Source organism: Eptatretus burgeri, chromosome 11, assembly GCF_056783735.1.
Source record: "Eptatretus burgeri isolate ZD-2024b chromosome 11, Ebu_testis_v1, whole genome shotgun sequence".
Lineage (NCBI taxonomy): Eukaryota > Metazoa > Chordata > Myxini > Myxiniformes > Myxinidae > Eptatretus > Eptatretus burgeri.
In genome coordinates, this window is record NC_140971.1 from 57,345,320 (window position 1) to 57,372,819 (window position 27,500).

A 27,500-nucleotide genomic window follows, 5' to 3' on the forward strand; every position below is an offset into this window, starting at 1 on the left:
ACTGCATCCAACCATATGTCTCATTGGGGTGTCACACCAACACCCTTCTTAGCGGTCGGGGGTCGAATGTCAGGGGGGTCGGGTCAAAAATTTCAAATTGCGATGAAAACGCCATTTCAAGTCCGATTGATTTCCAAGTTATGATCATGACCAAACTAAGTGCGATAACTCATTAAATAGTAACACTATCGACTTATAAGAACCAAATTGATTTCCAGGTTTTTGTTTTGTCAGAGATCATGGAGATATGACAAAGTTATTCCGGCAATTCCTTGCTCAACGAGCAATTTCATTTGATTCTTTTCTTTAGCTTTGGGCTCTGCTTTCCTCTCAAGAATTGTATTTCTTCTGTTTCCTTTCTCAGTTGCTCTCTGTCTGTGTCTGTGTGTCTCTCTCTCTCTGGTCTCTGTTTCTCTTTTTCCATAGTGGTGTTTGGTTTGTGTTAGTGGGGCTTGGTCTATGCCTCCTTGCAGCATTGTTTGCCTGTTGATTTTTCTTGAATGAGCAGTGCCACTGCAAAGCACACACAATTGATTTTCTTCAAGATGGATGATTTTGGTACCATTTTACTAATTGATTGGTTGGTTCTCCCAACTAACATTTCACGTGTTTGTTGTCTTCTTTTCAAAAGAGTTGTGGTCTGAGTGGTGTTAATCATATCTCTTCTACTTTGTTGGCCAGCTCTTCTTCCAAATCCATGCTGCTCTTCATCATTCCCACCTTCCTCCTCTCCTCCATTCTGTATTATCCCTCCTCTTGTTGCACCCTCCTCTTGGATTAATATCACTGGTCCACATTGATCTCTCACCAACTGCTCAAGAAACATGTGCAAACTATTACACATCATCATCCACTGTTCCCATTTTCATCTCCTCCAACTGAGTAGGTGCCAGTCATTGCCAGTGGGCTGGGTTCATGTTCCAAGTTCTGAGCTCCAGCTTTGCTGCTTCGTCCCTCCCCATGCCACCGTGGCCAAGTCCCCACCATCCCTCTCCACTCCCCAAAAAGGGTTTTTGCAATCACGTGTGTGTGTGTGTGTGTGTGTGTGTGTGTGTGTGTGTGTGTGTGTGTGTGTGTGTGTGTGTGTGTGTGTGTGTGTGTGTGTGTGTGTGTGTGTGTGTGTGTGTGTGTGTCCAGAACGTAACTTTATGACCATTTGAGGTTTTGTCATCAAATTTTCAACGAAGTTTTATAACGAGAATATTGAGAAGACCAATGAATAGTTTGGTCAAAAGATCAAAGGTCAACGTAACATAGAATCGTCCATTTTCATTCAATTGACCTGAAATTAACAATTTGCATATTGTGTCACTGAATTGGTTCACAAATCAAAGGCTAGAAGCTGATTGTTTTGGGGGGTTTTTTTTTAGATCAAAAAGTCAAAGGTCAAGGTTGCATATAATTGTTAATTTTCATCCGATTGACTTGAAATTTCAGCAGGGTTTGCATATTGCTTCATGAAGCCAATTGATTTTGAGTTCAAAAGGTCAAGGTCATCTCAAATCATTAATCTTTTTGTGTTGTTTTTTGTGGTTTAGCATTTGGAAGAAGAAGAAGAAGAAGAAGTAGCAGGCAGAATACAACATGGACATAGATGGGCTTTCCATTTTGGGATGGTTTCTAGTTTATATCTGCTCTCTCTCCCTCTTTCTCTCGATCTCATATTCTTTGTTTTTGTTCTTCCTTGTCTTCTTCTCCATCATATTCATGACAGGGTTCCTCCATGATATCCAAAGGCCTATTGGAGGCACCAAGCAAGCTCTCATCCCTGACGATGAGAGCTTGCTTGGTGCCTACAGCCATCGCCCAAGTTCCCAAGCCATTTACACTGTTATTGCCACCACAATTTCGATATTCCACAATTGTTATTTGGCTTGTGACTTCATATTTATCCGAGCTATTTCGTTATGCCTTAATGAATCTCTAATCCACTTCACCCTCATTCTTTATCACATTACCATGGTGTGGTGGAAAATAACTCAATTTCCACAAGTTGGATCAGCATACAAATGGAGAATCTTTAATTTCGTATATACGGAGGAGGAACATTGAATGATTCACTGAAACAAAAGCCTGAAGCAATTCCTCTCATGCACAATTTGACATTCCAAAGAATGGGAGAGTGAGAAGCATTCGGCAAAAGAACTCAAAACTGCAATACGTGTCCACTTTGGGTGTTAGGGAGATAATGACACAATCATGGCAAAAGTTTGCAGTGTTAACAACCATAACAAGATATTCTATGCAGCGAGCAAGACCTTTTTTCATAGTAAGATATTCCTTTTATCAATATCACATTTACAGAGCAGGTTTTGGGTCGCTGATGACTTCGCGTGATTCGAAGGTTGTAATCACATTAATAATCATTGTGCATTTATTTTCTTACATTTGAAACTCAAAATATGCTAAAATTAGCATCTAAGTCAAAACTTTTGTCAGTGATCGAAAAACAGTCCGGAAGTTACCGAAGATGCTATGACGTCACGTTCTCCGAAAATTTCGTGAACATTCGGAAACGGCATGTGAACAATGGCGAGATGCGAATCAGAGAGTGATTTCAGTGGCGATGAAATTGGGTGTTTTCATTCCAATATTGCCGAGGACGAGTCGAAGGATGATGGGAACTTATACTACTAGTACGTGCCCGTAACAAAAAAAAAATTAATAAACAAATATTCAAACCGCGAGCAACAAACAACAACCACACAGGCCGTTTCTTCGCTCTCGCGTGCCCGTATGTGCGTGGCCCGGAAGTTCGCATATTATTCGCAGTTACGATTATTCGCAATTTAGTTTAATACCCAATTATTCAATTAGCGCCAACGTATTTTACCTTTTCGCAATGTCGTGGCAAGGAAAAACAAAAAGAGAAGAGAAGAGAGAGAAAACATTTTTACTTCCTGGTTCGGAGCATACCGGCACTCTGATGTTACCGAAATTTATGCACCGTCTAATATGAAAACGATCATAACTTGGGCCATTGTGTTTATCTATAAATGCGCATAAGAAATCGAGAAATTATTAGAATACACGAAGTCATCACTCTCTGGAAGCCCGTACGTTGTAACCCGTAATGGGGAACGCGGCTGAGCTTCCCTTCCCCATCGGCCACGCCCACGCAACAACGTGTCTTGTCATTGGTTTGGTAAATAAATGGCCATAACTTGGGAAGCACTTGTCCGATTAATATCAAACCTTGAAAAGGCACGTCCTCAGGTCCCCAGCAATATACCTGGCAAGTTTCAATTACATCGGACCAGTGGTTGTCGAGAAACAGCGGTCACACACACACACACACACACACAGACACAGACACAGACACAGACACAGACACAGACACAGACACAGACACAGACACAGACACAGACACAGACACAGACACAGACACAGACACAGACACAGACACAGACACAGACACAGACACAGACACACACACACACACACACACACACACACACACACACACACACACACACACACACACACACACACACACACACAGATTGCTGGAATTATAGATAGATGATGGAGCACTGAGTGCTCGCAGCACAGTGGCCAGTGTTGGGTGTGTGAGGAGCGTTCTCCTCTGTGTCCTCAACAAGGCTCTCTTTACCCACACCACTCACTGGTCCACATTGATCTCTCACCAACTGCTCAAGAAACATGTGCAAACTATTACACATCAAATATCAGTGCCATCGGAATGGAATTGAAATATAATTTGCAACATATCAGACTGTCCATTTGTTAGCACTCACCCTGGCACATGTGAGCTTATCCACAGCATGTTGTCGCTTCTTCCCAGCCACCTTGTCAGTATGCTGAGTAGAGTTTCCTCGCTTGAGAGGTGACACAGTGTGAGAAGGTGAAGCAGGAGCCACCTGAGGAGGAGAAGGCTGAATGGTGGGCACAGCATCACGCTTCAGTCTCACTTGAGCAGTTGTTTTGAAACCGAGCTCACTAATGGCGTTGCCTTCGTAATCCTTGGCTGTGAAATGGTCACCACAAATGACAAGTTTATCCAAAGGGTCCTCTTTACCCGTTTTCTTTGGGGGAAAATTCGCCCGTTTTGTTTGTACAAATCTTATCCACTGCCGGCGAATGTTTTATTCCTTCGGGAATCGGTGGGAGCGATTACCCGTTTTCCAGCCATTTTTTCAAAACATGACGACACGCGTACGAGGCATGATGTACAAATATCCAAATAACTTTGTTCTACAATGATTCAAAATTAAAAAGGATAATATAGACAGTTGCAAGCTCAAAAAAAAGCGAAAGAACGGCCCGCTCAACTGGACACTTCTTCAATGAGCGAGTGAGCGTCCGCTTTGTTTTGGAGAACGTGACGTCACCATCCATATATGGGCACGCGGCTGTTTTTTTCAACATCCTCGAGAAATAATACAACAACTTCGGAGTTAAATTTCATTAATCTTCCCAATAGCTCGGCAACCACAATAGTTTGTATCGAACTATTTAATGCACATATAATCATATTGATAAATTTTCAGAACATGTTTGGTGACCCGCAACCTGCTCTTTAAGTCCTTTCCTGCCTACAAAGCACAGAGATTCCAGTTTAGTGTTGGCCCATGTGGCATTGGCATTATGAAAGTGACCACAAGCCAAAATGGTCTTGATTTAACATGTTGCATTATATTATTCTTCTTTGATAACAGGTATTCAAATGGAACTCTTCAGAGGCAATCCATTTATTATATATGCAATGTACAGTGTTCAAAGCCAAAGTAGGTTATCACAAGGTTATCAAACGGTGAGAAAGGCCGAGCTTTAATACAATTTGATTCTCACGGTTTAACCATAGCACGAGGGAGAGAATTCTCACACGGAGCATACACAACATTCCATTCGTGCATCATCCAGCCAATCTCAAGGCACAATGTGATTCATGACTCAAGACGCACTAAAATTGCCTACCCAGTTGTGGGAATATCCAAAATTGCACCGAAACACACGTGCGCATATCTGAGGGATCATTTAAAGTAATGAACATGATGTGTATTCATGCTTAAACAGTCGACAGAAGGGATCAACAACGCAACAACAAACATCCGTCTGCTCCAAGTCACGAGCCAGCCACCAAACCACTAACAGAAAAGTTCAAACACAGGCTGCTTTAACCCTCTGCCTGAAGTTTTACATTCAATTGATTCATTATTATCTTGCCAAAACGAAGTTTTTGCAAGATATGTTAGTCAGCTTGTATGTTTTTTTTAATTATTTTTATTTATTTATTTATTTTTGTTTGTCTGTAATCACGTATAAAAAATTCTGCAGAGCACAGTTATCATTGGAAATTTTTGTAACTTCGCATATCAGAGGCCTATAGAGGTCCCTTTCAGCGCACAAAATTTTGAAGGTCAAGGTCAAAGATCAAGGTCACTTTGTCGCAAATTAGGGGAGTCGACGAAACGCTTATTTTTTGAGTAATTTTGATCGGATCGTCTTCAAACTTCATGGGAATATAGTTCATGGTCTGGCGCTCAGCTGATTAATTTTTGGTGGCGATTGGCCTTGACCTTTATATGTTTTTTTGTTTTGTTTGTTTGTTTGTTTGTCTGTAACCACATATAAAAAATTCTGCAGAGCACAGTTATCATTGGAAATTTTTGTAACTTCGCATATCGGAGGCCTATAGAGGTCCCTTTCAGTGCACAAAATTTTGAATGTCAAAGGTCAAGGTCACTTTGTCGCAAATCAGCGGAGTCGACGAAACCCTTATTTTTTGAGTAATTTTAATCTAATCGTCTCCAAACTTTATGGGAATGTAGTATATGGTCTGGCGCTCAGCTGATTAGTTTTTGGTGGCGATTGGCCTTGACCTTCATGGTTAGCACCTGAGGTCAAACATATTTGACCCCAAGGTCAAATTTTCAAGTTTTAGGAACCATATCGTGTAGTACCTCAAATTGAACACCTCGATGAGTGCTTTCTAGATATGTAAAGCTTGAGACATTATGACGTCATTTGGTGACGTTATGAGGCAAACACATATTTTTCATGGTTACTGTGTAGAACGATTCTCATCGGAATCTCTCGTAGGCAGATATTCCTCAAGGAGTCGCTCCTGGTGGATAGCAGCTCTGTTCACCTCAGTGTGACCTTAAAGAAGTCACACGTGGTCACCTTTTGGCAAGATATGTGCATTTCCCCTCATCCAGAGTTTTAACAGTGTATGGTGACGACCAATCCCTTTTTTTATCCTTTTATCAGTATTTATTATTACATTTATTAAAATTTAATTTATTATTAGCAGTCAGTAAGATATTCCTTTTCTCAATATGCATGTCAAAAGACTCTTGGGAAAAGGGAAACATTACTGAAGGCTCGGTCACACCTTGACGTTTTAGCCAGCGATGGCAACGTATTAAAATGTATGTAAAACGCTGGCTTACGTTGAACTTTTGATGTTTTTTTTTAAAGATTCGGACGTATTCATAGCGACTTGGTCTTATGTAGAACGCATTGGTAACAACACAGAACGTTTCGTTGTGTTATAGATAACTTATACCAACGAATGCTGAACCTGTTGTCGGCCTACACAACCGATAGTCTAACTTCGGCATAGCGCGTTGCACGCATCGCTGACGATGTCGTGACGTAGCCTATTAAAAGGCTGACGCACAACGATTCAAATCATAACTGCCGTAGAAATGGAAGGGTCAAAATCGCGGTCACACCTTGGCGATCTTGTCAGCGTATGCCGACGTAACAAAAAGTGTGTCTAAAACGTTGGGGCACGTCAAATACGGTATGGGTAAGTTTGGCATGCGCGAGTAGAACGCCAAATACGCTATCGTAAGTCGTAGTAAGTAGAGTACGTCAAGAAATTTTGAACATGTTCAAAATTTTACGACGTACTCGGCGTATGACACACGTTCGCATGCGATGAGGATAAGTTTTACACACGATATGTGAACGCTTACACACGTCCACAAACGCTACTTATAAGTCGAAACACGTCGCGGTAATGTCTTTTTTACGCGAAACTTATTTCTAACTTATGTTTGACGTGCTTTGAACCAATTCTTTACGTAGCCCCAACACACATCGACGTATGTAGACGTATTCCAATGACGTCTTCCGGTCGACAAAAAAAATAAATGAACGTGTTTCTAGGTTACAACTGCCATATAAAGACGTGTTCCCAGCGGTTTTGGGAATTGGTATATAAAAATGCTGCTCATAAAAGGGGAACCCAACAGTGTTTTCGAGTCCTTTTTGAGTCGATGTCCATGTCAGCAGTAACAGTATCAGTATCAGTATTAGTATTAGTATTAGTATTAGTAGTAGTTTGTTCATGTTGGCAGTAGTAGGTGAGTGTGAGGGGGAGGGTGTGGGTTATGATGGATCGTCCTTGCGTCCGCGTGTCCACGGGTAGGTTCATAGGCTGCCACTCAACGATTTAAATGGCTGCATCTCCACTATTGGAAGTAGACGCTTGCGCTCAACAATTGGATTTTTTTTACACTCAACGACTTTTAAACGGTACCACTCAGCTAGTTTCATTGTTTACAATGAACGATTTAAATTGCTGTCACTCGCCTTTGTTTTTTTTTTTTTTTTTTGACGCTGGGGTTTGGAAATTTGAAACGTTTCTTCTGAACGTGTTAAAACGCTCAAACTCGACTATTTTAAATAGACGCTGCCGATAGACAATTGGAATCATAGCCAAGCTAGACATCGAAGTGTTAACATCCTCGTCATGCCCAAGAAAAGTTTGAAGAATGCTGCAAATAAGTGTCCTGGCCGTGGCCGTGGACGCTGACGCAAGGACGATCCATTATACTGACGTCTTTCAGCCTATGAGTAACTTAAAAGTAACGTCTGTCGACGTGTGGCAACGATCGCGTAACGTGCCAACAACACATTAATCATAGGTTAGAAATAAGTTTCGGGTACGCGAAACATTACCTCGGCGTGTCTCAACTTATGATTAACTTACAAGTAGCATGTGTTGACGTCTGTCAACGATCGCAGACCGTGCATACAACTTGTGGCCAGCGTAGCGGAACGTGTGAGTCATACGCCGGCATACGTCGTGAAATTTCAAGCATGAAAAAATTTGAGGACAACCAAAAAGTACAACGTTTAAAGCCAGCGTACAACGACTTATGGCAACGTACTACGACGTATGCCAGCGTGCTCTCAATGTTATCAAAACTTACCCATAACGTATTCAACGTGTGCCAGCGTTTTAGAAAAAAAATTCAAAAATCGGCATACGTTGGCTAAAACGTCAAGGTGTGACCGGGCCTTGACAGCCAATTTGACTATCATACAAAAATTTAAATCTATAAAGTACCAGCAACAATGATAATTGAGAATACATGAATATAATTATTTTTCTTCCACACATGGAAAACAAAGTTGACCATTTCAACTTCTCTACCATGTGATATCTTCTTCTTCTTCTTGCATATGGCTCGAGGATTGGTTCTATGAACCTAAGGTTGTTGCCCTCCTCCAGTGACAGAGACCATGTGTATTGTGGTCAGTAAGCTATTGCATCTTAGTTTCAGACCACCTCCTCCTCCTCCTCCTTTGTGTGCAGCACAAGGCTGTGAGCAGCATCATTGGGTGGGTGTGTGGCTGGGCCAGTGATTACCAGTACACTGGTATTCATTTTGCCAACCTCGGACGGATGACAGGCTGAGTCAACCCTACCTGGTGCTAATTAAACGGGTTCTGCAGCGGCTTGAACTCAAGACCCTGGGATCTTAATCCAGCCACCTAATAAATCAACACCAGGCTTCAGTTTTAGACTAGTTAATGCGGATGTCAATTTCAGAAGAAACTTATTTGTGGTTGCATGAAATGTTATTCAAATTTATAATGTGGGTCTTCCAGCAATTCCATTTTTCGTTTTAGGTGGACGGAGCCATCTTGCATACATTTCCAAAAAAATTTATTCATGACAGAGGCTTAATTAAATGTCTATCACATTAATCCCAGTGATTAATGTATTGTTGTTGTAACATTGATGGTCACTTGGCCCGAATACCCTCAAAGCACATTAGACCGACTCCCGTGAAACTTAAGCATCTCATGCATTGCCATGTCTGTCTTGTGTCTTTCCTGCTGGATTCCAGTCCTTGCCGTATGAGTACTTGCAACAAGTCCACCAAGCTCACTCAGGATACCTGGGTGGAAAGTTGTACCGCCGCCCATTACTTCTGCACCAGGGCCACATGCAGTGGCTGTGGGACACGGATGGCCGGCGCTACCTTGACCTATTTGGTGGCATTGTGACCATCAGTGTGGGGCATTGCCATCCGTAAGTATGACTGCGCTGCTGTATGCTGCCTCTACTTCTGATCTATCATAGACATTAATTCCACCTGTTTTTCCTTTACATAAAGGTAGGTGATGGAATGGAAGAGCAATCTTTTCATGTTATTATTTTTTTTTTTTGCACGTAATATTGTTGTATCTCGTGAGTAAGGTTTGTGGGTGACAAATGGGGTACCCTGGTTGAATCTTATACGAGTGCACCGACATCCCGATGTGTGCTTGGGATTTGTCATGCTGTATTATCACAAATTGTTATCGTAGTTGCTGCTTGTATGCAGAACCTGGCCGTGGGTCGGCATCAGTTCTTTCAGGGGTGTGGCAATGTCACTATTATTCATCTATAATATTATATAATATTAATCCTCATAATATTAAACCCCTGTCCCTTGCATTGTGGTGTAATATTAATTATAACAGTAAAATCATAACAATGTCATGGAATGCTTACAACAATGCTGACCCAAACAACAATCATCTTCTTCTTTGTATGCAGCACATACTTGCAGGTAGTATCATTTGCTGGGGGAACATCAGTGCTACTGTAGCTGGCAGGGTGGCCTAGAGATACACACACTCGCCTCGAAGCTGTTTAGCTTGGGTTTGAATCCAGAACCAGCTATAAACTGTCCTGGTGTTTCACGGGCAGGGTGATTCATCAATCAATGTGTGCGCCGTCCCTCGAATGGACATTAAACTGATGTCCCATCTCTGCGCATGAGATAGCGGCCGCTAAAGATTGCAATGGTGTCCGTGAAGAGTAAGAGAGCTATCACCGGCACAGTCGCCAAATTATGCCTGGTGTTGGCTTAATGATTCGGGTGGTGGGCTTGGGATCCGAGGATCCTGAGTTCAAATCCCACTTGGCTGTTGAATTAATACCAGGTGAGGTTGACTCTGCCTGTTATCCTTCCGAGGTCGTCAAAATGAGCGCCAGCTTGCTGGTATCTTGTGTCGGAGTGGCGACCCATCCAGGATTGTGCCCAATAGCCCAGGAGACTGCTTTGGCAGCACCAACGCTCTGCACAGGGTACTGTCCCAATGGATGAATAGATGGATCGCCAAATTCCAAATTCCTGCCATAACCAGAAGACAGTTAGACAGCGCATTGCATCAGCAGCACAGCCGAGCCCTCAGCCAATGATGCTATCCTGCAGCCTTGTGCTGCATACGAACGAAGAAGTCACCCTGTAGGTTAGAGCGGGTACTTGGAATATGGTCAGGGTGCCGTTGATAGCTTGCCCACTCTTCATGAAGGACACTGTGGGATCTGTAATGTTGGCAGACAGGATGTTGGCAAATTTAACGTCCATCGGAGGGATGGCGCACATATTGATGCCTCACACTGCTTGTGAAAAGAACAGGATGACCGTTTATAGCTGGCCCAACATTCAAACCTAGGCTAGATAGCTCAAAGGTGAGTGTGCATACCTCTAGTCCCTTGACAATGCTGCCAGCCAGCCACACAAATATTAATTATCACTGTGCATTTATGATTTCCCATTAGCCTGCAACACTGGCAGATTGAAGCTCGTAAACATATTCAAAACATACATGCAGAATATATTTGCACCATTGTTGGTGAACTGTTGGTTTCAAAATCAATATGCAAAAAATTGATGGTGTACTGTACTTGTGTTTGCGGTTGAAAAAAATTATCAGCTGTCTTTTCACACATTATTTGTGCAATCGATGCTTCCTTGGGTGTCAGCAAATGTTTAAAAAAATTCAAAAGATTAAGAATAAGGCAGTGTGGCAAACGCGTTTCGGAAAGTCTTCCTCATGTTGGGGGCACCCAGTGGTTGGCCTGTTATTGCTTTCTTCTTAACTGCTAGCTCATGATGTAGGGAACCCAGGTTCAAACACAATATCTCATATTGTTGTCTCACATATCTCACATATCTCACAATATCTCACAATATCTCAAATATCTCACAATATCTCAAAAATACTTGTTCATTGAATTCATTGATCTGAAATACAAATCCTCTTCCAATTTCAAGTCAATGGAATGAAAATTGAGGATTTTAGAAATTTCATCTAAGTTGTTGACCTTTGGCCTATGTTGACCTTTTGGTCTAAGTTGACCTCAAAAATAATCGGTGGTTAAATTCAGTGACCTGAAATATAAATCCTCTTCAAATTTCAAGCTAATCGGATGAAAATTGAGGATTTTAGAAATCCCACCAAAGTTGTGGACCTCTGGCCTATGTTGACCACAAAAATAAATGGTGGTTGAATTCAATGAAAAAAAACATCTAAAACTCCGACCAGAGAAGACCATGCAAATGTATCCAAACAAGATAGTTCATAGAACACCTTACCCCACACAGTTTTGAGCAAAAAGACATAGGGAGAGTCTGAGAGCAGCAAATTTGATTGATTGAGATGATGTACAACGCTGTAACATTTTGTCCAAGTACTGCTAAATGGAAGGTTTCTGAAAAGGGCAATTTGTGTTCTGCAGTGTTCAAGTGTATAATTCAATTAAAATAAAATAAAATAAAGATTTATCGGTTGTCGGAGAAAAAACAACTTTTTTCGGAAGTTTACCACTGTTGATGCAGCATCTTTTACACCACCTTATTTAACACATTGCATTAGTTCTTCATGTGCCGGGCGTAGTTGCGTGCGCCTGTAATCCGGCTACTCGGAGGCTTGGGTTGGAGGATCGCTTGAGGATGGGGGCTCTGCGTTGGGCAGGAGAATGCGCTATGAGAGGATGTAGGGCAGCCGGAATCATGGCGAAACCCAATCCTTATCCCTGTGTCGTAAGAGACGACCAGGGTTGCGTGAGGAAGGGCATCCGGCGTAAAACCTGTGCCAAATCAGTATGCGGATCATAACGGATGATCCGCTGTGGCGACCCCGAACAGGAGCAGCCGAAAGAAGAACAACAACATTAGTTATTCATGCTTGTTGTTTGTGTCCTTTCTGACATCCTTAAAAACAGCAAGTCTTCTCAATTTCGTTTTCTTGCCAGACAGGCAAAAAGACTAAAAAATGATGTCACTCCTCTCTGCGCATGCGTGATCAGGATGACATTCCATACAATTTGCCAAATTGAGAGCCAAAGTAGTGCTAAACCGCAGGTTAGTTTTCTGAATCATGTTCCAATTTGTGTTCAAAATATAACATTCAGTTGAAACTATGTAGTTCCTCAATCATTAACTGATGTTTGTAGACAGACAGACAGACTGACAAAGTGAACTAATTGCTTAACCCCACTTTTCACTTAACATGTGGGATAACAGGACGCATTGCAAAGCTGGATTTTGTGAACAGAATGACAATAGAATTGTGGCAACAGGTTGAAAAGATTGTACAAGAAGAGGCCAAACACAACATCCCAAAAGAAAGTTAAAAGAAGAAGGCTAAATGGCTGTCAGAAGAGGCAATACATATTGCAGGCAGAAGAAGAGATGAAAACTAAAGGGGGCATCAAGATAGGACATTACAGGGCTAAATGCTGACTTCCAATGACAACCTCAGAAAGACAAAGATACATATTTCAAAGAGACATGCATCGAGATAGAAAGTGACAACAGAGTGGAAAAAACACAGGAGATCTTTCCAAAAATATCAGAGGGATCACAGGAAAGTCGAGGTCTGGGATTGGGGTCCTTAAAAGTAGAACAGGAAAATATCTGAACAGAAGAAACACAGATAACAAAGAAAGAAGGACTACACTGAAACTCTATACAAACGAGATAGGAATATGATGGCAACCTTCAAATAAAGAGAATATGAGCAACAACCAATTGCGACAGAATGTGACGTATGTAAAGAGCCCTGGAAGAGCTGTCAAATGGAACAGCACCGGGTACCGACGATGTTCCAACAGAACTCTTTAAGGTAGTTGGGGAGGAGGCAATCAAAGTTTTAACAGCTATCTGGAGCGGGATTGTATGTCCTAAAGGTGGAGGCAGTCAGTCTACATACCATTGCCAAGGAAAGGGGGATCCAAGAGAATGTTCAATTAACGGAACCATCGTTTACATTTCACATGATGGTGATGTATTACTAAAGATCATTCAACACCGAATGGAAGACTTTATTAAGCAAGAAATACCCGTTGAGCAAGCAGGTTTCAGAAGAGGAAGACGTACTAGAGATACAATTCCAAATCTGAGGTGGATCATGAACAAAGCAAGGAAATATCAAAGGATGGTGGATCTCTGTTTTATCGATTGCATTGATCATGAATTGAAGTGAATTATACAGAGAGAAATGGGGGATATCGGAGCACCTGATATGTCTGATAAGAGGTCCGTACACTAAACACGAAGCCACGGTGAGAACAGAGTACGGAGAAACAGAATGGTTTGGAATTGGAAAAGAGGTCAGACAGAGGTGGATTCAAGACAACAAAGTCTGGAGAAATCAACCATGCTGGTTATGGGTTGAGGGAAGAATAGGAGGAGGCATACCTTGCATGTGCTGGATGTATGGGGTAAAGGCTGCAACCAAGCTGTCTCTTCCAGAGCTTCAGGGAGCAGTGCAAGACGGGGATGTTTGGAGAAATCTTATTATGGATGTCACCGGATGTCGGATTTACGATTTGATGGAACTTGATGATGTTTTTTCGTTCATTATTATGAATGACACAACAAATTCTCTTTCTTTCTTTCTCTCCATGTCGGTGCTTCTGAAGCAGTCCCAAGTCATAGGTTACGCTAAATGGTTTGCCAGGTCAGGAATTTGTAATTTGTTCAGGGTGATGGTGATAACTTGTCTCCTCTTCATCAAAAGATCTCTAATATCTACCAGCTACTATGCTACAAATAGAAAACTCAACTTAATGTTCATTTCCAAGGGATGGCACATGCACTGCCTGGAAAGCACCAATGTAATGGTTTACGGTCGCACCAGGAATCAAACTGGTCTGGCAGGACAGTTTCGAGGTATGCACATTCACTTTTGAGCTATCCAGCCTGAGTTTAAATGTTGACCCAGCGATAAATTGTCACCTTGGTGTTTTCACAGGCAGTGTGAGGCATCAATGCGTGTGTGCTGTCCCTCAGATTGATGTTAAATCGGGTGTTCTGTCTGCCAACAATAGCCGTGGACGTTAGAGATCCCACAGTGTCCTTCGTGAAGAGTTCACGAGCTATCGCCGGCATCCTGAACAAATTTCAAATCCCTGCTCTAACGTACATGAGGCAGTGCATCACTGGCACATCTATGTTCCCAGCAAATGATACTACCCACAGGCATGTGCTGCATACAAATAAGAAGAGAAGATCAGTGTTTGGGTCAGCATTATGGTTAGCATTCCATAACGTGGTGAAGATTTGTTACAGCGACTGGGTAAATATGCACTGTCAATCCTTTAAGGCACATTCCTGAACAACACCCCCCCCTCCATTCCAATCCTCCCACTCCCATTCTCATACAGAAAGGTGGTAGAAGCAGTCACAAAGCAAATCCACCAGCTCTGGCACACAACCAATCTCTACATGATCCCTTCTTTTTACGAGTACATCGAAAAACTCGCTGCTACATTGCCTGAGCCGCTGAAGGTGTGCACAACTCCAGTTTTGAATGACCGCAGCGCTACTGTTCGAATAGCTTTTCACTAGTTTGTAAATAAGGAAATGTTTGTTCTTTGAAATGTTGAATTTATTGGTCTGTAGTTCAATTATTCAAACTGTTTTGCTCAAGTTTCTGGTTAAAATTTACATCGATGTTGCCAGCATGACATTGGATTTTTATCTTCAATGCATCACCTTCAGCCAGGTGCTCAAACTTGCATTTTGGTACGCATAGGTTATGGCAGGTTTATAGCAATGTATAAGTTTTGCCAAAATGGCTCACTCACTGTGGTTCTTTGAGTCATGGTTGCCTATGGTCTTTATCTATCTCATATATATATATATATATATATATATATATATATATATATATATATATATATATATATATATATATATTACTGAAACTCTCATCTTGTATGTATGTATGTATGTATGTATGTATGTATGTTCCCGAAATACAGCCAAAACGGTACACGATAGCGCACAAATTTTAGGGCCACCTTCCTCACCATTCGCCTGCGGTGTGCAGTATCAAGTTTCGTTCAAATCGGGCAACGAAAAAAAAATTATTAAAAGATCAATTCCCGATTCAGTCAAGTTCTCTTCCGGAGAATTTGATCAATGCAAATAACCTCAGCGGTATAGTTCTCTGGCGCTATCTTTTTGTTTTTTTGAAATGATTGTTTTCATCAACCACAGTCACAATGGGAACCCGACGGGTTCACGGGTCGTCAAGTTCATTCTAATTGTTGCTTTTTCTTTCCTTTTTCTTCATTTTTCTCTCTTCTTTTGTCTGTCTTACTCTGAGTTTCTCTCTTTCCTTATAGAATACAAGTAAAAGTACCCATCCCCAGTGATGGGTAAAGTTTTGGTTAATTGATCAATTTAAATTATTTCATGGGCTTTAAAAAGGTTAATTGTGTTGCACTCTTCCTTTCAATCAGAGCCAAAGCTCTGAGCTACTTACACTGCAATCATGAAATGGAGGTGAAACATCAGGCAGTGGAGGTTGGATTTGTCTAAAAAGAGGGCAAATACTGTGTATAGCTATTATGTATTGTATTACTCCATGAAGATTTTGTTTTTTTTGGAAACAGTGTCGAGGCTCGTATGAGAACTAACACAGAACGTACAACAACGGGAGCAGGAGATAAGAGGGGTGGGAGAGAGAAGGACAAAACAGTCAACGTGTGGCCCGAAATGGAGTTCTCTCATCCCCTCCTCCTGTCCAGGCTGGAGTTCCTCAAGGTAGCGTTCTGGGCCCTGTTCTTTTTCTGGTTTTCATCAATGATCTCTCCGACTCTCTGGAAAATCTTCTATATCTCTTTGCTGATGACTCCACCTTCTGCCGTACCATCTGTCATCCCTCAGACCGGCAAGCAGCAGCTTTTTCACTCTCTACAGATCTGGATAAAATCACAAACTGGTTCAACACGTGGAACATGTCTTTCAATCCGGACAAATCTTACACTCTCACTTTGTCTCTCCGAAAGGACCGTTTGAACCTCCCCCCCCCCCCCATCTACTTTCACAGCCAGAGAGATGTCCACTTTGACAAGGACGTGGTCAGAAGAACCGATTGGAGCAAAGGAAGAACAGCAGGTCTTTTCAGGGAAATTGGTCGTTTAATCCAGATGCTCATGTTGATTTTAATAATTACTAAAAGGAACAATAAAGTGACAATTTAGTCATATTGCATCAAGAAAAGTGAAATGAAAATGCAAAATAACCAATCAGCAGCTTTCCAAACACAGTATGGGAAGCGGCCACTGTAAACGGGAGACAGACGTACACACAGACAGACACCATGGTTCACAACAATATATACATATATATATATATATATATATATATATATATATATATATATATATATATATATATATGATAGATGTGTCTCAGAAGAAGTGAATTCTTACAAAAAAAAAAATTAAGACTCACTTGGGTGCACCTATATGGGCTTGAGGGTGCAGAAGTAGCAGTTGAAACCCGAATTGTATCCAGGTTCCAACTGATGACTGACTATCTTTGCTATTTGCTTATTCAGATTCGGTTTAACTCAAATGCAGTATTTGGTCTTTCATTTGTTGATTTTGTCATTGAGAATGGCCATCACATTGGAGCAAACAACACAGTTTCTAGGAGTTCGTCTCGTCTGCCATTGAGCTCTCACTATACAGCTCAAAGGTAAGCGTACGTGTGACCTCCGCTCCATCCTTTCGGACCATGTCGGTTGTCGGAAGGAAAAACAGAAAAGGTAGGTTCCATTCATTAATTTTAGGGACATAACGAACACATTCATGACTGTGGGAAAGTTCCAGCGTTGCTGCCCCCCCCTCCCCTTTTCTGGAATACAATGTTGTAGTATGATTCGATAGAGAGAGAGGTCACTTCAACCTCATCGAATGATGGAAAAATGAAATTCTCTTCAAATTCTAACACTTCATTCATCAACTGCAAGCTTAAAATGTCAGATTTCTTTTCTGATTCTGAATAATGATTTTGAGATAGCCACCCACAAAGTTCACGTACGGAGGCCGAGATCTTTCTGGAACCGGGTGGCTTTCTGATACTCATGAGCTCTGGGTCGACCGAACAAGGTCCACTACACATATGCTGTGGGGGAGGAAGGGTTAAATGTAGACAACTTGCCAAGTCTTTAAAAAAGGACTGTTCTCCTTAATTTGTTTTCATGCAAATAATTTAGTCCGTTCAACATGATATAATAAAAAGAACAAACGTTTATTTTGCTGCTCTCCATTCCATCACTCAGTTATTACCCTTTACCTGCCCTTTCATTACCTCCACCACCGAAGGTGAAGGAGGTTATGTTTTCACCCATTTCTGTCTGTTTGTGTACAGGATATCTCAAAAAGTTGTGGACGGATCGGATGAAATTTTGTAGACAGCTTCGGTGTGTGACAAGGACGAAATGTTTAGATTTTGAGGAAGATCCGAATCCGGCTCTGATAATTTTTAAAGTGATTCTTCACCATTGAAGAGATGGGGCCAAAAACGATATAGAACTGTATAGCATGATATTTCAAAAATGTATTGGGCTCGATATGTTCTTGTGGATCAGGCATTACGTGGCGGAGCTATGCGCTCTACTGAGTGCCCCACTAGTTGTGGAATGTTCTTGACTGGCATACAAATTGTTCTCTCGACAGGTCATTTTTCTCGTAAACAGTGGATCGGAAGCCAATGATCTCGCCCTGTTCCTTGCCAGGGAGCACACTGGAAATTTTGACATGTTGACTTTGGGGTAAGAAAATGTTGTTCCACCAAAATGGATAACACGTGTGTTGTGGTGACTGGAGAAAAGCATTTTGGGGTCACGGTTTTGTTCGATGAATGTGTTAATCACCATGTTATTATTTTTTTTCAATGTGGAATTAAGGTTTATGAAGAAAAGGATACTCTGTCTTTGTCTTGTCTTCTTTAACGGTCCCAGCTATTCTCACTTGATGGAGATGGCAGAGGGTGGGGGTCAGGGAGAGAGAAATTACTCTGATCCAAGTATTTCTTGAAATGGCTGGCTAGATATAAAATTTGACTGCAGCAGGAATTTTGTAATTCGTTCAGGGTAACGACCATAACTTGCCTCTTCACAAAAAGACAGTGGGATCATTAAATGTGCACGAACACCTCCCACCACCCTATTGATGGCAATGGGTCCTCCAGCTTGATGTCTTTCTGATGGAAGATGCACACATTGATGTATCGCCCTGTCTCAAACACTATTTCTCTGGCATTTTTTTTGTCTTGTCTGTTCAACGTATTGAAAGTGAAGTCATCCCATTAGATGACATAATATGTGAACAAACCTGTGAGGAATCCAGAAAAAATTTTAAACCAGACTTTTTTGGCATTTGAGCAGGTTCGGCCAAATCATGGACTCAACATTGTTCTTCTGAGTGCTGGATAAAAGCACGTAATAATGTTTCAGGGTATACTGGAGGTGAACCTCAAAGCTGATGTTCTGCCATGAAGGACTTGGAGCACAGACCTAAACAGGAAGAATGAATTAGTGATAATATGAGCATTCAACTTTGACATCCAGCATCAAAAGTGAATTGTACACACATTATGCTCCACCGTTGGATGATGCCCATTCACCCGCTCATCTGTGGACAATACCACTGAATTACCTGTATTCAGACGAGTTAGTGCTGAGTCTCACTAATTTGTTTTGAGCACCACAAAAAGGCCACACGACATAGTGGTGGAAGCAGAGCAGTCAGAGTGAACAAAGCTGGTTCAACATTCCACTGTTCATGGAGGCACAACTTGGTGGTAATCATTGTGTTCTTGTGAGCAGATCACTGTTGTAGAGCTACTGTTTAGCTCAGGATTCACTCAAGTTGTGTTCCATGTGTAACTGTAACATGTTCTACATGTAAAGCCTGATCACCTTCGTCATTAAAGCGGTCAGATTTTTTTTTTTGTTTTAATTGAGGTCGTGAAGGTGTAACCTCGGCTGTTCTTTGAGAGTTTGCAATGACCTTATTCATCCGACCATGACAACTAGTAAGGAAAATTTGTTAAATTAGCTGTATTTTTACCTCCATCACCGAAGGTGAAGGCAGTTATGTTTTCACCCCTTTCTGTTTGTTTGTTTGTTTGTGTACAGGATATCTCAAAAAGTTGTGGACAGGTTCGGTGTGTGACAAGGATGAACTGATCAGATTTTGGTGAAGACCTGGATCCGACTACTTGAATTTTTAAGTGATTCTTCACCATTGAGTGCTCAGGCCCAAAACGATATATAGCACTATATCTCAAAAGATGCAGACGGATTCGAATGAAACTTGGTGGACATGTTGGGTGTGTGACCGCGACAAATTGTTTCGATTTTGGTGAAGATCCAAGTCCGGATCCGACTCCTTGAAATTTTTAAGTCATTCTTCACCATTGAGAGATAGGGCTCAAAAACTATATGTAGCATGATATTTCAAAAATCTATTGGGCTCGATATGTTCTCATGGATCAGGCATTACGGGGCGCAGGTATGCGCTATACCGAGTGCCCTTCTCGTTCCCACTGAACTTGCTTAAGTTGCACACTATACCTGGTGAAGAAGTGAGGCACTGAAAGCAATGAGTTATTGGCCATGTTCTGCATACTCCCTACGTTGGAGAAACCTCAAATTTTTAATTTCCTTGAAAATCAATTGACATGGGAGTCACAACTGATTTTGTGGATTTCCATTGACGGATGAAATGATCCATCTGCTGCGTGTTATTGTATGCTTATATTAACTGGTATGCTTCACATACATGTGCCTTTGTGTTTTGCAGGGGTGCATACCATGGAGCATCTTCTCAAACCATGGGACTCACCTCACTCAGCACTTGGAAATTCAACTTGCCGACATCGTTTGGCATCCATGTTGTAAGCCATTTCGTCCCAGCATTGCCTTGTATTCTACCATCGACAATCCTCAAAAATACAATCTTATAATAATGAATAATGTTTATTTGGTCTCCCTGAAAATTAACTGTGTGGTCTAATCAGTTATATTACAGATGGAAAAACTGATAATTCCTCTTCCAAAGAATAGTTCTCGCCCCACTCCTCATCCTCTACTCAGCAGCACAGTTTTAGCACAGAAGACAGTTGGACAAACACAAAACCAAATGACAAGTGTTCAATGTGCCACTGTTGAGATCTCATGCAGTTTTTTTTTGTCAGTGAGGTCATGGATAAAATAAAACAGCCAAAATTCAGTCTGCAGCATCCAATTGAGATGACTGCAATATATACACACAGTGGCCTGTAAAAGTATTCACAACCCCACCCCCTTCCCCCCACTAAAGTTTTCACATTTTGATGCCACTTAATAATGTGAATAATTATATTAACAGAGAAAAATCAGATGATTCTCAGTTGCACAAGTATTCAAACCCTTTGCCTAATTATAACTCTAAATCACTTCAGGAGCAAATTATTTGTTTGAAAGGTTACAAAATAAGTTTAATAGGTTTCACCTGTATGTAATCGGTGGTTAAACTTAAAAATGAAGCTTTACCACTTATCTAAGGAGTTTTGAGCTGCAACTCACCTGGTCAACCAACAAGGCAAACATGAAGACCAAGGAGCTTTCCAAAGGAGTCAGACATAAAGTGGTGGAGAAACACTGTTCAGGAGAGGGTTATAAGAAGATTTCAAAGGTACTCATTATCCCTTTGACAGTCCATAGATTGTCCATACAGACGAACAGACAAACAACGACTTTGTGGGACTTTAAACAATAAAGGGGAATGGGAGAATTTGGCACGCGTTCCAGAATGCTAGTGTATGCAGCACACGTTGAACACCGGGGAAGTAAAACACGCACACCCTGTGATGACTGCTGTCACGGCACACGTCATCACGCGCTCATCTCTATTATCCCAATGAATTGAGAGGGGCACTGACTACCCAATCCAATGGATTTCATTACATAATAACCCCTATAAGGAAGGCGCGATTCTTAACGTTCGTTACGGAGATAACTATTCTAAAAGTCTATGTGCTGTGTGTGTTTCAATTTCAGCATGCGGTTTATAAAACAGCAACAATATATATAAATATATATATATATATGTATTACTAAAACTCTCATCTTGTATGTATGTATGTATGTATGTATGTATGTATGTATATTCCCGAAATACAGCCAAAACGGTACACGATGGCGCAAAAAAAAATTGGCCCACCTTACTAACCATTCTCCTGTGGTGTGCAGTATCAAGTTTCGTTCAAATCGGGCAATGAAAAAATTATTAATAAATCAATTCCCAATTCAGTCAAGTACTCTTCGAGAGAATTTGATCAATGCAAACAACCTCAGCGGTAAAGTTGGCTGGAGCTATCGTTTTTTTTTTTTCCTTGAAATAATTTATTTTAAAATCTCAAACATTTCATATAGACAAAGAACGATTTATTTTTAAGCATCGCCATTTTGATATAATACTTCCATGTTCATTAATAAATAAAATTGTGTTTAGAAAATTACGCACAATATTTTCTTCGACGTTCTTTTGTCCGTTTTTTTTTTTCACATTGGCGCGCAATATCAAGTTTCGTTCAAATCGGGCAACGAAAAAAATAATTAAAAAATCAATTCCCGATTCAGTCAAGTACTCTTCGGGATTATTTGATCAATGTAAACAACCTCAGCGGTATAGTTCACTGGAGCTATGTATTTATTTATTTTTTGAAATGAATTTTTTATTAACCGCTGTCACAACGGGAACCCAACGGGTTCACGGGTAATCTAGTATATATTTAAAATATGAGAAGTCCAAATTATGAGTGAACAACTGTCTTGCTAACTTCTCAAAGTTGGGTGCAGACTCTCAACGGAGTTTTGGACTGGGCATATCTTGATAATGGATTAATCAGAGAAACTGAGTTAATGATCCACATTTCCTGCAACCAGGTCATTTCCATGGAGAAAATGAATCGCGAGATGCCTGGTGGTCCACAAATGATACTCCCCAAGCAGGAAAATACACATACATGTCCACCCAAACATCAGCACAGGAGCAGTTATTTATTAGTGTCTGCTCTGTTTACACCAACCCACAGACAATGTGTCCTGATGTGTTCCGGGGAGTTTGGGGAGGGGCTCACTGTCGAGATTCCCCTGTGCAGACGCTGCGGTCTTGCTCCTGTTTGCCAGGTTCACAACCTTCCACATGCCCAACATTCATAGTCACAGTATTATCTTCTTAATTGAAATTGTATGACAATACCATAACATTTGAATAATAATTTGTATTATTGTATTGCTATTATATACAGTATTTATGGGGTTTGGAACTACATAACCGGGAGTATTTAATTGGGAAGAAACCGGTAATGGAGCAATGAAGGACAATGCTAAATCCAAGCTTCAAACTTTCTGAGCCTTGCAGTCTTGCAGCTGAGACTGTGTACCTGTTGCTTTTCTGAGAGCAACAATGCCTGCTTGTTTCTAGGTTCTTGCCATGCCAAGAACATGTACGTGCAGTGCTTTCAAAATGTTCTTGAATCGAGTGTGGGAAAGAAAGTTGCTGGCTTCATCTGCGAACCGATACAGGTAAATCCGATACAGGTAATTAAATACATTAGAAATCTGTGATTACTTAGAAATGAAGCTTTTGGTGTAATCCTGGCACATATCCACTATTGAGTCATATCGAAATACAACTCATCCCCAACCCTTCACTCATAACCCACCCCTCCTACACAACCCCCCCTCCCCCCACCCACTCAAAAGCATTGATTATGTGCATTAGAGACAGGATACATATTTTCAAAACCAACATGCATCTTACAAATACCATAGCATCAAGCATGCCTTCCGACCAACCACTTTCCAAGCTTTCTTTCCCAATTCTCAATTTTCAAAATGCAATTACATTCCAGAACCTATTCATTGATATCATGAGAATCTCATCCCTAATGAGTATGACAGTCATTTTGCCCATTTTGTACAAATGCCGAATACCATACCACTCAAAATAAACTATGTCACATCTTGCTTTCTGTTTGAGGGCATGACTGTAGCAATTCATTATTCTTTCCTGGATCAGTGCCTAGTATCATCTAATTTGCCCTCTTTCTGTTGCGACTGTGTACAGGGTGTGAATGGTACAGTGCAGTACCCCAAGGGTTTCCTGAAGGAGGTGTACGATATGGTGCACAGTCGAAGTGGTCTCTGTATTGCGGACGAGGTACGATGCCAGCACAGAGTTGTAGCTGATCATAACAGCCGAATGTTGAAGATTTCCTTCAACAAACAGCAGCTGTGAGGCAGCACTTAGGAAAAAAATAAATAAATAAATAAAGATTGGAACAATCCCTTACTTGCTAAACAAAAACTGGCTTTAATCGTTACAGGTGATCATCTATTTAGCGAGTGTAATGTTTAACCGCTAAGCATTCTGATCTTGCGTCAAGCAAACTAATTTGGTGGAGCATGAGGAAGAAAGCGATACCAGAAAGGTGCAGAGATAATGTACCGGCGTGAAAAGACCAATCTCTTCTAAATTATGGAAGGAGTGCACTATGGATCGGCCTTGAATCCATATTTGTATCACTCTGCTTATCGCCGGTCAATACGTCCCACGAGTAGAGAGAACCGCCTTGGAACATAGTGCTGGCAGATGATAGTGTCTTGGTCACGAGGTGTCATGCACCTTGTTCTGGAACAAAGCATATTGAGGGTAATCAAAACAAAGTGAACAGATGGTGTGCAGATTCAACAGAAGTGAACGAGGAAGTACAGATCATGTCTGCCATTGGAGGCCAGCACTGTCAGAAGCCCAGAACCTCAAGTACCTAGGCTGTGTATATTTGTATACCTTGGCGAGGCTCGTATGAGAGCTAACACAGAACGCACAGCAAGGGGGTTATGAGACAAGAGGGGCGGGAGTGGGAAGGACAAAACAGTGGGGAACAGAGACATTAGGAGATCTGTGGAAGGGAGAGGGATGGGGTGGGGAATATGGGGTATACAAGATGGGCACAACAGGGACTTTCAGGAAGGAGAGCAGGGAATTTGAAGGAGGTGGGTTTGGGGTGGATTAATTGGGGTAGAAAAGATCTTGGATTTGAATGGGGGACGATAAGAGGTGGTGGTGAACAGCTGTTTTGAAGGCCTGGAGGGAAGAAGGGGGTTGAAAAACAATGGCAGTGTAGAACAATGGCAAACTGGAATAGTAAGTAATTCCACCCGACATAAAGATTTTTTTTTAAAGAAGTTGGGAGAGGAGGGAGGGGGAAGGGTATAGAACAAAGATTCAATTCCAAATTGATTCTTCCGACTGAGGTGCATGGGGAGGACCAGCGAGAGTAACTTCCATAAATGAGGACAGAAAATTGGGAACGGTAATGTCCACCAGCAAATGGGAAAGCTGACTTTGCAATGTCCCCTATGAAGGACAGCATACTCAATGATGCCACACCCTGCCTGCAAAGCACCAGGATGGCATGTTGTAGTCTGACCTGGAAACAAACTCAGACCAGCCAACTCCAAGGCAAGTATACCACCCCATTCAGCCCATACATATGGTAATGATAGATATAGGATTCACTTTTTAATGCTGAATTGTGCTACACCTGTCCATCTCAAAATATGGATTAGACAATGCAGGCCTTGCGTTATATGGCAGCATTACGTGCAGAAGTAACTCAAGATGCTGTTCTTGTTGAAGTTATTGTTTGTTGTTTTTTTTTTTCCTCTACAAAAAACAAAAAAATAAAACAATCCCAGGTACAAACAGGTTTTGGAAGGTTGGGTAGTCACTTCTGGGGTTTCCAGTCCCACGGTGTGATGCCAGACATCGTTACTATGGCTAAAGGAATTGGCAATGGCTTTCCACTGGCTGCAGTAGTCACGACCAGAGGTAAGTCACTTACCCATCCTCAAGATTCTTTATTGTCTTCCTCTTGTGCTTCTGTTGCTTGGAATATTCACTTTCCCTTCGGCGTTGTTCAATTAATTTATTTAGATATCTCTATCTCTCTATCTCTCTCTCTCTCTCTCTCTCTCTCTCTCTCTCTCTCTCTCTCTCTCTCTCTCTCTCTCTCTCTCTCTCTCTCTCTCTCTCTCTCTGCAAGAAACATTTATGGCTTACCAGTATAAACAGAATCCATAACTTGTGACATCCAAATAGTGGAGGTAAGAGAGAGACAGACAGACAGAGATAGTGACGTTTCCTCTCTTGCAGAGATTGCTGATAATATTGGACAAGCAAAGCATTTTAACACGTTTGGAGGGAACCCACTGTCCTGCACGGTTGGGTCTGCTGTGCTCGACGTGAGTGGTGGTTAATTCTGATCTTGGATAGCACCTGCTGAAACGTTAAATAATGTATGTGGTCAAAGCAATGGAGAAGCAAAATACGAGGGAATACAAGCAACACAGCAACACAAACTTGGCCTGGACAAGCAATACAGACTGATCTATCAAGGTGACAATTTAAGGTGAAATGCATAAACAATGTCAAAAGAAATTCAATTTGTTCAAAGGCCCAATTGTAAAAGTCTTTTGTTGTCAATACCTACACCACCGAAGATGGACGGAAGTTTTGTATTCACTCCCGTTTGCCTGTTTGTTGCGTGTGAAATAGAGTTTGTTGCGTGTGAAACTATGAACCAGAATAGCACTAAGTTCCTTGACTTTGCAAGAAGTCATGGACTGAGGGTGGCTGGTTTATGGTTTCAGTGCACACAGGCTCATCGCTGGACTTGTTATTCCAATACTGGTGGTGTGGTAAAGGAGATTGACCACGTGCTTGTTGATGGTCGCTGGAGGATGATCCAGAACTTCAGGGTCTACCAGAGTGCTCAGTTCCTCAATACTGTCCACAGGCTTGTTGTAGCAACTCTGAAGTTGCAGTGTAAATCTGGGAGAATGGTACCATCCCAGCCTAGGCTGGATGTTTGTAAACTCAAGGATGGAGGGTAGCTGAGGAGTTTGCGAACAGGCTGAGTGGTGATTTGGGGGGGGCTGAGTGCTTTGGGGAATCCTGAAGAGTTGTGGAGTGCCTTCAAGACCACCGTCCTTGATGTTGCCGGTGGATGTCTTGGAACTCTCCATCGGGCAAATAAGAATTATGTCTCTTAAGGGACACTGGATACCATTGATCAGTCATAGGGCTTGGCTGAATGGCAGAGCTGAGCTGTTCAGGGAACTGAGGCTTAAAACTGTATGTGCGCTGAGGGTAGACAAGGCGGCCTATGTGTGAGGAATCTGTGAGGGCATCGAGAATCACCTGTGTTCAAGTGATCCTCATCCTGCTTACAGGGGAATTTCACATTGCATTCATCCAAGCGCATCCCTCGGTGTACTGCGGTTTGAATGGAGGGTGGTGGGCTCTTGACAGAGGAGTCTGAAGTGAAAGCCCGCTGGGCCTGTTACTTTGTGTGGCTGTACCAGGCTGATCCACCAGCTGTGAAGTTGGATGCCAGGGGTATTACAATCCCTATTGCTGACCCTCCAATCAACTGCAATCCTCCTTCCCTTGTAGAAACACAGGCTGCGGTGAACCGGTTGAAATGGGATAAAGCTCCAGGGATGTGTGGCATCCATGCTGAACTTCTCAAGGCTGGTGGAAATGCTGCACTCATGACGTTGCATGCAGTTCTGTGGTCTTCCTGGAACACAGGCATCATCCCCACTGAATGCAAGAGGGGCCGCCTGGTTGGCCCTCTCTGGAAAGGGAAGGGTGATTCCCAGGACTGCAACAACTACCGAGGGGTGACGCTGCTTTCAGTGCCGGGTAAGGTCTTTGCTTAGTTCTTGATAGTGTTCTTGATCAGGTTCGCCACCATCTACTTGAGCACCAGCGCCCAGAGCAGTCAGGCTTTACACGAAAGAGCTCAACGATTGACTGTATCCTTGCTCTTCGGGTCCTCACTGAACGCAGATGAGAGTTTCGGCAGGGGCTGCTTGTAACCCATGTTGATTTCTGTAAAGCATTTGATTCAGTGAATCGGGATGCCCTCTGGAGGATACTTGGTCTTCGTGGAGTGCCACCAAAACTGATCATCTGATGTCTGAACTGTACTCTGGAACGAAGAGTGCTGTGAGTTGTGATGATACTAATTTCCAGTTGTTACTGGAGTTTGTCAGGGGTGTGTTCTGGCCCCCACATTTTCAGAGCTTGTATGGAC

General features: G+C 41.9%; 1 protein-coding gene across 4 annotated transcripts in view; it reads left to right on the forward strand.

Annotated features, from left to right (window-relative positions):
* AGXT2 (alanine--glyoxylate aminotransferase 2) overlaps positions 1-27,500 on the forward strand; it is a 33,211-nt gene that overhangs the window by 3,905 nt on the left and 1,806 nt on the right. For 2 of the 4 annotated variants that reach the window (XM_085846582.1, XM_085846584.1), the window contains 9 exons: positions 9,114-9,298; positions 14,711-14,834; positions 18,020-18,114; positions 20,150-20,243; positions 22,425-22,518; positions 22,817-22,917; positions 23,462-23,554; positions 25,096-25,228; positions 25,553-25,641. In XM_085846582.1, coding sequence (XP_085702708.1) covers positions 9,114-9,298; positions 14,711-14,834; positions 18,020-18,114; positions 20,150-20,243; positions 22,425-22,518; positions 22,817-22,917; positions 23,462-23,554; positions 25,096-25,228; positions 25,553-25,641 — 1,008 coding nt within the window. Of the gene's footprint in view, positions 1-3,805; positions 3,904-9,113; positions 9,299-14,710; positions 14,835-18,019; positions 18,115-20,149; positions 20,244-22,424; positions 22,519-22,816; positions 22,918-23,461; positions 23,555-25,095; positions 25,229-25,552; positions 25,642-27,500 lie in introns of all 4 variants that reach the window. The other 2 variants (XM_085846583.1, XM_085846585.1) reach the window with 2 other exon arrangements.